Source organism: Physeter macrocephalus, chromosome 1 (assembly GCF_002837175.3).
Source record: "Physeter macrocephalus isolate SW-GA chromosome 1, ASM283717v5, whole genome shotgun sequence".
NCBI classification, from domain to species: Eukaryota; Metazoa; Chordata; class Mammalia; order Artiodactyla; family Physeteridae; genus Physeter; species Physeter macrocephalus.
The window spans coordinates 19567632-19580442 of record NC_041214.2 but is presented as its reverse complement, the minus strand read 5'-3'; the positions used below and the strand labels follow the sequence as shown (position 1 = coordinate 19580442).

The 12811-nt window shown below is 40.8% G+C and overlaps 1 protein-coding gene across 1 annotated transcript in view; it reads right to left on the bottom strand.

Annotated features, from left to right (window-relative positions):
• Positions 1-12811, bottom strand: part of LOC102981060 (ceruloplasmin) — a 70582-nt gene that overhangs the window by 22537 nt on the left and 35234 nt on the right. The window contains exons 10-14 of the mRNA XM_055084317.1: positions 8765-8915; positions 4538-4750; positions 3504-3711; positions 1851-1990; positions 635-763 (exon numbers count right to left, since the gene is read on the bottom strand). Coding sequence (XP_054940292.1) covers positions 635-763; positions 1851-1990; positions 3504-3711; positions 4538-4750; positions 8765-8915 — 841 coding nt within the window. The remainder of the gene's footprint in view (positions 1-634; positions 764-1850; positions 1991-3503; positions 3712-4537; positions 4751-8764; positions 8916-12811) is intronic.

Here is a 12811-nt window from a genome sequence, read left to right as displayed (position 1 = left end):
CTTTTATTTCTATTACCCTATACTGACAAGACCAACTCTCTAATTTATTTTTTCTCACTTGATATATTTTGAGAACTGCTAAATTACTGAGAAATGGTCCTTTCCTAGAAGCCAACTTTCCAATGAATAGAAGAAAAATATAGCTTTTATTAAAGAAAATACACATTTATGTATTTAATCTATTGCACTTTTTACTGCGTATTAATGAGAGAGACATTTACTGAGTTCCTAGTCCATGTCAGATATTGGGCTAGATTCGAGGGATCTGAAATTCCAAGTGGCAGCATCTGCCCTTAGGACCCTGTCTTTGGATACAGGCATGGAAACTTTCAGCCACATGATAGATGCTGTCTGGGATGCATTCTAGCTGAGCCTGGGGAGATCATCTCTGCTCACTCAACCTTGAGTATGTGCAGGTGTTCAGTACCATCAGATTTTGTTCTTTACAGTTCTGTGGATTTTTTTTTTTTTTTGGTATGTGCATGTAGGCATATATCACACAGCCACACCTCTGTGTGTGCCCTCTTAACCACCTGCTTCTTCACTCTCTCAAGATGCACTCATGTGGATAACAGGTGTTTGTGGAAAGGCTGTAACGTCTATTAAAATGTACCCCTCCCCACACCGTGAATACCTGGTGCAGTTGGAGTCACTGTAGAACTCTCCGTTTTCACCCCATGGGCGTGTATTGAGTAGGACCTTGTGGCCATGTTTTTAAAGATAATATTAACTTTGTCTCCAACATCTGCATGAAGTTGTGGACCTGGCAAGAGTGAAAAGGAAGACTGGCTTACATACCTGTCAGATTGGAAGCTCTAACTCAGTAATAAAAGCAAAGATCAGGTAACTTTTTTATCGTTAAGGATGTTGTCTTTGTCGTGTCCCCCCTGCCGCCCCGCTTCATGCTGTAGTACTCTTGGATTGATACCCAGTCCCAGAGGATTCAGGATAAAAACACTAGTTATGGCTGTCTCTAAAGATGGAGACTATGGGTGCATCTCTCATCAAGAGTCCTAGGGCAGGTTTTGGCCTGAAAGTTCTAGACCTTTCTGTGAATTAAGGACAGTACCGCCATTGAAAGGATGGGTGGGGCTACCCCACCCATTCCTACCCTCTAGCCAATTTTAGCTTGTCTCCTGCCTGAGAGAATTTCTGTGACCCAAAAACAATGCCACTCTCCCTTGGGTGTCTTACTCCAGGGACGGAGGATAAGAAAGCCCCAGGGAATTCTGTTAGTGTAGGAACACAGTGGGCTTGGGAGTGGCTTCCCCTTCACTTGATGATTTTAAAGAAAATTTCCAAGACCAGTGTTGGTGGAGTTCTTAGACATTCTGTCTTAAAGTGATTCCTGAAAAATTGAAGTCAACTTTTCCACAGCCTTGTGCACCATAACACTTGTCCCTTTTCCTTATTTCCTTGTTTATATGTATACTTCTTCTTAAAGTTGATCATTTACATCTTAATTTTAAAAGTAAATAGCTATGATTTATTTTGGGGTGGGGGGAGTAGTAGAATAACAGGGAGAACTTGGTTAGGAATTTCAGTAGAAAGTAATTTCTAGCAATTTCATAAAAAATAAAGGCATCAATTTGATAAACACCAAATATATATAATTTCATTAGTACATGGGATATTATACATTGTTTCTGATAGAAATAAGTAATATTTTCTTATGCCATATTTTTAGAAAATATAGGCTTCTCATTTTATTAAATAGATTTTTTCATTTTTATTTGAATAACGTTAATAAATGAACCAAGAAAATGAAGCCCATAGACATGGACTGACTCTCACCGCATGGATTACCACATCACCAACCCACACCCGATGAACTGGAGCTAGGGCAGTACCTAGAATTCCCAGGTGTTCTTCTTCAGGTTTTCTCTCCCCAGGAACTTGGAATGTGCTGTCAGTGAATCGCTGATACACAACTTTCTTGTACTTTGAGCCTATGTAAAATTCTTCCTTATCTAAAAATGCATTTGAAAGACTTAAAACACACACACACACACACACACACACACACACACACACACACACGACTAAGGTTAGTATTTGTCTTAAGGAAAGTGGAAGTTGAGTTTTAAATTTTGAATAAAAATATATTTTTATTTAATTATGCTAGTTTTTAATATCACTGTCCCATTTGAGCAAGAAAGAATAAGACTTTAACAATAGACAGGTGTGGTAGAAAGTGTACCTAGCTGGGACTGGAGTCATCGGAGTCCTGGCCCTGACTCTATCACTAGCTAAAATGATGTCTAGCTAGTCGTTGCCTGTCGGAGCCTTAGTTTCTTCATCCCTAAAGTGAGGTATTCAAGGGGATTCCCTGGCAGTCCAGTGGTTAGGACTCTGCACTTTCACTGTGAGGGCCCAGGTTCAATACCTGGTCGGGGAACTAAGATCCTGCAAGCCACGCAGCACGGCAAAAAAAAAAAAAAAGAGGTATTCGATGAGGTCGTCTCTAAGTTTTCTATATGGCTCTAAAATGTTATGAGTCCAGATTTCATCAATGAAGTGCTCTCTGCTTACTGCAGTATTTCTGGTCTATAGGAACAAAAATGGCCATTTTATCCAGCCATTCCCTGATCTAGGAGCCATTCATTGGCTCCTAACAGCTCTGCATACTTTTAACAGTTCTATCCCAATCATTGAAATAAACTTTTACTCCCTTACACCACAAATCACACTCACCATGGCCGTCAAACTGACCAGCTAACCACCTGCCTTGCTGTAGGTTACCAGTCATGTTGTGCACTCCACATCTGAACACAAGCCCACCCTGATCTCTCAAATCATATCCCCAAAGGGTTAGTGCATAATGGGAGATGGTAGAGGGGAGAGTGCTTGGCAAAGTATAAAAGAGCTACACCTGGAAGTGTCAGGTGATGCTGCTCTAAATGTTCTGTTTCTGAAGCTCCAATAACCATCCTTTACTTACATTTGTTCACTGACCTCACTTTTACACTTCCACAGCATACATGTTATTGGTGGTTTTTGAAGCATATTATCCTGTAAGTTCTTAGAGAGCAGAGACCACATCTGCTGTAGTGCCCTCAAGAATTTTAAATATTCTTCCATATATAATAAATAGTCTTAAGAATGTGAAATAACTGATTACTAGACCCATAGTGAAATATCTGGAGGAAAGATAAGCAACAAATAGTTGGTAAATAAAATTATTTTGGCTCTGAATGTAGGCATTAATTTTGCTTTTAGTTTGAAAATCAGTGACAAGGGCACATGAGTATGAGAAGAGAGTCTAATAGAAAAGAAAGTAAGATGAGTAACTGCAAAGAATCAAACGAGATCAATGAAAATTCTCCTGTGAGAAGATTGAGAGAAGCAGAAATGAATGAGGAGGGTCCCCAGGAAGCATTTTGTTGTTGTTTTTGTTGTTATTGTGTAATGCAACTGTTCGTTGTTTTTTAATTTAGCATAATTCTTACTTCTCTGAAAGAGAAAGCTAAAAAAAAATTGGGAATCAGAATCTGGAGAATTACTTTAGTTCTTGTAAATGATGCAGCTCCTTTTCCCATTTCCTACTTGGGGAATAATCCCATTCCACCTCCACCGCTGCGATGTAGTAGGTCCTTTCTCCCAGGTAGCGGCATGGATTCTCCGAGGGCTGCCTGCACTGGTTCACAGTGTATTTTTGTTTCATACCACCCGTGTGGTGGTCAGTTGTGAGGCACTCAACATCAAAAGTCCCTGGAATGGTCAATAAAAAGGCAGTTCACCTCCTCAGAATATGTTTACCCACCTTTCCCTATCAGTCATCAGCCCCTTCCCCTTCCCTAGTTTTCTTCATAGTACTTACAACCACTTGATATACGCATTAATATACTTGCTTGTTGTCTGTCGCCCTGCATTAGAATTTCATCTCCATGAAAGCAGATACTTTATCTCTTTGGGTCACTGTTATATTTACATTTGCCTAATAAAGGAAGGGTGACACTGAACATGTCCTGCGTTTTAGTGGCATCTAATGAACCAGATAAAGCCTGAAGCAAGTTAGCATATTTTCATGTTTTGGTTAAAATTCTTTTTTGTTTTAGCTTGTTTTACTCACTCAGAGACAGTTCTGTCAGTGTCTCTGAATTTGCATGGCTAGAGTTCTAATATAGCCTATTCAATTGTAGACAACTAATAAGCCAACACTACATCTAGGGTACAGAGACATGACAAAAAGTTTAGATGCAAAGCCTGTGTGGGAGTCATTCCCTTTCTAGTCTGATTTGCCAGCTATCTTTAAAGGCCCATAATTCAAAAGGAGACCATCTTGAGGATCTGACTAGGTTGAAATGGGAGAAACCTCAGTACACTTTTGTCACTCCCTTCCCTCCCCCCAACAAACAGGAAATGGACCTCTCTGGCATATACTTAGCTGACAATAGCCCAGACATATCTTCCAAGGGAAGGAAGGGTAGTTGGGAGGCTTGGGGAAGGAATGAGCTTATCATCCAACACAGAATTTTAAACTGAAACCACACAAATCGATCCAACAGAAACTTGTCTTGACTTTAAAGGAATATACCTTCAGTGTCAGGCTGCATGAAGAGCCTCAGACTTGTTTGAGGGAAGAGGTTTGCTGTGTCTCTCCTTTCTCCTCTTGACAGATAAGTGTTTCCTGAAAAGTATATCCCGTGTACATCAGCCTCATTTCCAGCACTGAATAAATACCACACAACTGAATCTCCTTGGCACATGTTGAGACCAGGCTGATTCCCATACATGAATCCATTCATGGCTGTAAAGGTTGGGAAATGACATTGTGAAAGTGGTTTAATCTTATGTCCTACTTCATGACAACCTCCCAGACTTTCCAGAGCCAACTGGGTTTATTTAATTTTTTAAAGACCCATTCAGGCCTGCCCACCCCTTTATGTGTCAGGAGTGTCTCTGCAACTCCTTGCTGTACCCGGCACTTCCAGGCAGGCCTTGGCTGAAAGGCGTAGAGCTGAATGCAGTGTTCTTGAAGTTCTGGGTCCTGGGAATCTCACTGTTCTTCCAGTGAGTCACTTCTCAGTTCTCTCAAGGGCCATATTTGTGAGCACCAAAATGGGTGGATAATAACAGCTCTTCCAGGGCACTGTAGGCTGGGAATGTGTTTGTTGCTCTAGATGGAAAATTCTCTGATTCATCTTGAATAACAGGGAAGAGTATATGCAGGAAGTTTCCTCTCACCGCTATTTTTTTTATTTATAACTCTTTCACTTTACCATCCAGTTTGATAGATCCTTTTATTTATTTATTTATTTATTTTTGGTTGCGTTGGGTGTTCGTTGTTGCACATGGGCTTTTGCTAGTTGCAATGAGCGGGGACTACTCTTTGTTGCAGTGCACGGGCTTCTCATTGCAGTGGCTTCTCTTGTTGTGGAGCATGGGCTGTAGGCACGCAGGCTTCAGTAGTTGTGGCACGCGGGCTCAGTACTTGTGGCTCACAGGCTTAGCTGCTCTGTGGCATGTGGGATCCTCCCGGACCAGGCCTAGAACCCGTGTCCCCTGCATTGGCAGTCGGATTCTTAACCACTGTGCCACCAGGGAAGTCCCTCACTGCAATTTTTAATAGACAATATTCTTGACTCCTCAAAAATGCAAAAATGCAAAATCAAAAGATGTATTTTAAAGATTGTGGGTGTTGTGACTGTTATCAATCCAATTTAAAAAACAACATCAGTTTGTAATGCAACTTTACTTTTTTTCCTTCTAGTTACAGAGATTTTCATATGTTGTCCATTAGTGGCATGGACGTTATGACCAATCAGCTCGCTATCTCTAAACTCTAACTGTATTTTATTTATTTATTTATTTAATTTTATTTTTAACAGCTTTATTGAAATACAATTCACATACCATATAAGTCAACCATTTATTTATTTTTGGCAACGCCCTTGGCATGCGAGATCTTAGTTCCCCTACCAGGGATTGAACCCGTGCCCTCTCCAGTGGAAGCACGGAGTCTTAACCACTGGACTGCCAGGGAAGTCCCTCTAACTGGATTTTAGAATTACACTAGGAGTTGATCTGATGCTGTTTCAATTAAATAAAAGTCTCTGGAGGTTGTCCTGAGGATTTAAAAAATAGTTTAATAGTTTGTTAAAACTCCTAGGGGATTCTTACGTGTAGTCAAGGATGAGAATCATTTAAGTTCTTGAGAACAGAGATCATAAAAGGAGCCTGTCATTATTAAGCCATAGATGAGAAAAGCATCTAATCCAGTAGCTCTCAAATTTAAGCATATATCAGAACAACCTGGAGGATTTGTTAAACACAGATTTCTAGCCGCACACCCAAAGTTTCTGATTCAGTAGGTCAGGGATGGAGCCCACAAATTTGCATTCCTAACAAGTACCTGGGTGATGCTGAGGTGCCTGACCCAGGGACCACATTTTAAGGACCATGCATCTAATTGGCATATATTGTAGGTTTTATTATTCTCAATTAAGTGAAACGAAGATTCAATTGACTTATATGTTAAATAATCAACAGTATTACCCTTAGAGCACTATGGTATTTAATCATTTATTGAAAATTAATCAGTGGGCAAAGCTATTAGTATTTTGGTTTAATTAAAAGCATTACATGTGCAGCACTGAAATAACTTGATATTGGTGGATGATGCAGTACTTACAGTGCATCTTATTAGATTCCTGAAAGTCTTCATTTTCCTTATCCACCTGATCAGGTGCTGTTGTAAACATTCTAATATTATCATCCAGGAGTAAACTCTCATTCTCATCAAACACTGTAGGAAACAAATAGAACTCCTTGTCTACATCCTTCTGTAAATCAAAACAAGAACAATGAGGTGAAGACAGAATAAGTAAAGCAGAAAGACTTCCATATATACAATACTATTTATGCACAAACACGCTAAAGGAAGGACAAGAACTGAAGTTTCCATTCCTCTTTGAAAATGGAGCTCACAATATACTCCTGTTGACCACCAGAGTTTTGATTGGTATCTGCGTAGTAGGTTTTTGGCTCAACACAGTAAGCCTTTCTCTGCACTTAAAAGTTCTGACCCTCCTCTCCCTACCTTTCTGCCAGCTCTGCCAATTCCACTTGAACCCACCCCCAAATTGTTAAAATGGGGCAGGGGTTTTGTGCTTGTGCTAGAAATTAGGGAAGGTGCTATTCACAGTCATGAAAGCTCAAAGAATTCCTGTAAAGAAGAGCAGGTGGAAGCAGATACATCTTAAGTGAAGAAATAGCCTGCAAGTGAGTTGTAACAAGAATTCACACACAGATTGGTTCAAGATGGCGGAGTACAAGGACGTGCTCTCACTCCCTCTTGCGAGAGCACTGGAATTACAACTAACTGCTGAACAATCATCGACAGGAAGATACTGGAACTCACCAAAAAAGATACCCCACATCCAAAGATAAAGGAGAAGCCACAGTGAGATGGTAGAAGGGGTGCGATCACAATAAAATCAAATCCCATAACTGGTGGGTGGGTGACTCACAAACTGGAGAACACTTATACCACAGAAGTCCACCCACTGGAGGGAAGGTTCTGAGCCCCACGTCAGGCTTCCCAACCTGGGGGTCCAGCAATGGGAGGAGGAATTCCTAGAGAATCAGACTTTGAAGCCTAGTGGGAATTGACTGCAGGACTTTGACAGGCCTGGGGGAAACAGAGACTCCACTCTTGGAGGGAACACACAAAGTAGTGTGCGCATCGGGACCCAGGGGAAGGAGCAGTGACCCCAGGGGAGACTGAACCGGACCTACCTGCTAGAGTTGGAGGGTCTCCTGCAGAGGCGGGGGGTGGCTGTGTCTCACCGTGAGGACAAGAACACTGGCAAAAAAAAGTTCTGGGAAGTACTCCTTGGCGTGAGCACTCCCAGAGTCTGCCATTAACCCCACCAAAGAGTGTGGATAGGCTCCAGTGTTGCGTTGCCTCAGGCCAAACAACCAACAGGGAGGGAACCCAGCCCCACCCATCTGCAGACAAGCGTATTAAAGTTTTACTGAGCTCTGCCCACCAGAGCAACAGCCAGCTCTACCCACCACCAGTCCCTCCCATCAGGAAACTTGCTCAAGCCACTTAGATAGCCTCATCCACCAGAGGGCAGACAGCAGAAGCAAGAAGAACTATAATCCTACAGCCTGTGGAACAAAAACCATGTCACAGAAAGATAGACAAGATGAAAAGGCAGAGGGTTATGTACCAAATGAAGAAACAAGAAAAAATCCCAGAAAAAGCAACTAAATGAAGTGGAGATAGGCAACCTTCCAGAAAAAGAATTCAGAATAATGATAGTGAAGATGATCCAGGACCTCAGAGATCATAAAAGGAGCCTGTCATTATTAAGCCATAGATGAGAAAAGCATCTAATCCAGTAGCTCTCAAATTTAAGCATATATCAGAACAACCTGGAGGATTTGTTAAACACAGATTTCTAGCCGCACACCCAAAGTTTCTGATTCAGTAGGTCAGGGATGGAGCCCACAAATTTGCATTCCTAACAAGTACCTGGGTGATGCTGAGGTGCCTGACCCAGGGACCACATTTTAAGGACCATGCATCTAATTGGCATATATTGTAGGTTTTATTATTCTCAATTAAGTGAAACGAAGATTCAATTGACTTATATGTTAAATAATCAACAGTATTACCCTTAGAGCACTATGGTATTTAATCATTTATTGAAAATTAATCAGTGGGCAAAGCTATTAGTATTTTGGTTTAATTAAAAGCATTACATGTGCAGCACTGAAATAACTTGATATTGGTGGATGATGCAGTACTTACAGTGCATCTTATTAGATTCCTGAAAGTCTTCATTTTCCTTATCCACCTGATCAGGTGCTGTTGTAAACATTCTAATATTATCATCCAGGAGTAAACTCTCATTCTCATCAAACACTGTAGGAAACAAATAGAACTCCTTGTCTACATCCTTCTGTAAATCAAAACAAGAACAATGAGGTGAAGACAGAATAAGTAAAGCAGAAAGACTTCCATATATACAATACTATTTATGCACAAACACGCTAAAGGAAGGACAAGAACTGAAGTTTCCATTCCTCTTTGAAAATGGAGCTCACAATATACTCCTGTTGACCACCAGAGTTTTGATTGGTATCTGCGTAGTAGGTTTTTGGCTCAACACAGTAAGCCTTTCTCTGCACTTAAAAGTTCTGACCCTCCTCTCCCTACCTTTCTGCCAGCTCTGCCAATTCCACTTGAACCCACCCCCAAATTGTTAAAATGGGGCAGGGGTTTTGTGCTTGTGCTAGAAATTAGGGAAGGTGCTATTCACAGTCATGAAAGCTCAAAGAATTCCTGTAAAGAAGAGCAGGTGGAAGCAGATACATCTTAAGTGAAGAAATAGCCTGCAAGTGAGTTGTAACAAGAATTCACACACAGATTGGTTCAAGATGGCGGAGTACAAGGACGTGCTCTCACTCCCTCTTGCGAGAGCACTGGAATTACAACTAACTGCTGAACAATCATCGACAGGAAGATACTGGAACTCACCAAAAAAGATACCCCACATCCAAAGATAAAGGAGAAGCCACAGTGAGATGGTAGAAGGGGTGCGATCACAATAAAATCAAATCCCATAACTGGTGGGTGGGTGACTCACAAACTGGAGAACACTTATACCACAGAAGTCCACCCACTGGAGGGAAGGTTCTGAGCCCCACGTCAGGCTTCCCAACCTGGGGGTCCAGCAATGGGAGGAGGAATTCCTAGAGAATCAGACTTTGAAGCCTAGTGGGAATTGACTGCAGGACTTTGACAGGCCTGGGGGAAACAGAGACTCCACTCTTGGAGGGAACACACAAAGTAGTGTGCGCATCGGGACCCAGGGGAAGGAGCAGTGACCCCAGGGGAGACTGAACCGGACCTACCTGCTAGAGTTGGAGGGTCTCCTGCAGAGGCGGGGGGTGGCTGTGTCTCACCGTGAGGACAAGAACACTGGCAAAAAAAAGTTCTGGGAAGTACTCCTTGGCGTGAGCACTCCCAGAGTCTGCCATTAACCCCACCAAAGAGTGTGGATAGGCTCCAGTGTTGCGTTGCCTCAGGCCAAACAACCAACAGGGAGGGAACCCAGCCCCACCCATCTGCAGACAAGCGTATTAAAGTTTTACTGAGCTCTGCCCACCAGAGCAACAGCCAGCTCTACCCACCACCAGTCCCTCCCATCAGGAAACTTGCTCAAGCCACTTAGATAGCCTCATCCACCAGAGGGCAGACAGCAGAAGCAAGAAGAACTATAATCCTACAGCCTGTGGAACAAAAACCATGTCACAGAAAGATAGACAAGATGAAAAGGCAGAGGGTTATGTACCAAATGAAGAAACAAGAAAAAATCCCAGAAAAAGCAACTAAATGAAGTGGAGATAGGCAACCTTCCAGAAAAAGAATTCAGAATAATGATAGTGAAGATGATCCAGGACCTCGGAAAAAGAATGGAGGCAAATAACGAGAAGATGCAAAAAATGTTTAACTAAGACCTAGAAGAATGAAAGAACAAACAAACAGATTAACAATGCAATAACTGAAATGAAACCACACTGGAAGGAATCAATAGAAGAATAACTGAGGCAGAAGAACAGATAAATGACCTGGAAGACAGAATGGTGGAATTCACTGCTGCAGAACAGAATAAAGAAAAAAGAATGAAAAGAAATGAAGACAGCCTAAGAGACCTCTGGGACAACACTGAACGCAAAAACATTCACATTATAGGGGTCTCAGAAGAAGAGAGGGAGAAAGGATCAGAGAAAATATTTGAAGAGATTATACTCAAAAACTTCCCTAACATGGGAAAGGAAATAGCCACCCAAATCCAGGAAGCACAGAGAGTCTCTACAGGATAAACCCAAGGAGAAACATGCTGACACACATAGTAATCAAACTGGCAAAAATTAAAGACAAAGAAAAATTATTGAAAGCAGCAATGGAAAATGACAAATAACATAGAAGGGAACTCCCATAAGGTTAACAGCTGATTTCTCAGCAGAAACTCTACAAGCCAGAAGTGAGTGGCATGATATATTTAAAGTGAAGAAAGGGAAGAACCTACAACCAAGATTACTGTACCCGGCAAGGATCTAATTCAGATTCGATGGAGAAATAAAAAGCTTTAAAGACAAGCAAAAGCTAAGAGAATTCAGCACCACCAAACCAGCTCTACAACAAATGCTAAAGGAACTTCTCTAAGTGGGAAACACAAGAGAAGAAAATGACCTAGAAAAACAACCCAAAACAATTAAGAAAATGGTAATAGGAACATACATATCGATAATGACCTTAAACATGAATGGATAAAATGCTCCAACCAAAAGACACAGGCTCACTGATGGATACAAAAACAAGACCCATACATATGCTGTCTACAAGAAACTCACTTCAGACCTAGGGACACATATAGACTGAAAGTGAGGGGATGGAGAAAGATATTCCATGCAGATGGAACTCAAAAGAAAGCTGGAGTAGCAATACTCATATCAGACAAAATAGACTTTAAAATAAAGAATGTTACAGGAGACAAGGAAGGACACTAACATAATGATCAATGGATCAATCCAAGAAGAAGATATAACAATTAGAAATATATATGCACCCAACATAGGAGCACCTGAATACACAGGCAACTGCTAACAGCTCTAAAAGAGGAAATCGATAGTAACAAAATAATAGTGGGGGACTTTAACACCTCACTTACACCAATGACAGATCATCCAGACAGAAAATTAATAAGGAAACACAAGCTTTAAATGACACAATAGACCAGATAGATTTAATTGATATTTATAGGACATTCCATCCCAAAACAGCAGATTACACTTTCTTCTCAAGTGCACATGGAACATTCTCCAGGAGAGATCACACCATGGGTCACAAATCAAGACTCAGTAAATTTAAGAAAATTGAAATCATATCAAGCATCTTTTCTGACCACAATGCTATGAGATTAGAAATCAATTACAGGGAAAAAAACATAAAAAACACAAACACATGGAGGCTAAACAATACATTACTAAATAACCAAGAGATCACTGAAGAAATCAAAGAGGAAATAAAAAAAATACCTAGAGACAAAGGACAATGAAAACACGAAGACCCAAAACCTATGGGATGCAGCAAAAGAAGTTCTTAGAGGGAAGTTTATAGCAATACAAGCCTACCTCAAGAAACAAGAAAAATATCAAATAAACGATCTAATCTACACCTAAAGGAACTAGAGAAAGAAGAACAAACAAAACCCAAACTTAGCAGAACGAAAGAAATTATAAAGATCAGAGCAGAAATAAATGAAATAGAAACAAAGAAAACAATAGCAACTATCACAAGTGCTGAAACTCAGACTGTGATTAAAAATCTTCCATAAAACAAAAGCCCAGGACCAGATGTCTTCACAGGTGAATTCTATCAAACATTTAGAGAAGAGCTAATACCTATCCTTATCAAACTCTTCCAAAATATAGCAGAGGGAGGAACACTCCCAAACTCATTCTACGAGGCCACCATCACCCTGATAACAAAACCAGACAAAGATGTCACAAAGAAACCCTTCGATATACATAAATCAATCAATGTGATAAACCATATTAACAAATTGAAGGATAAAAACCATAAGATCATCTCAGTAGATGCAGAAAAATCTTTTGACAAAATCAACACCCATTTATGATACAAACTCTCCAGAAAGTGGGCATAGAGGGAACCTACCTCAACATAATAAAGGCCATATACAACAAACCCACACCAAACATCATTCTCAATGGTGAGAAACTGAAAGCATTTCCTCTAAGATCAGGAACAAGACAAGGATGTCCACTCTCA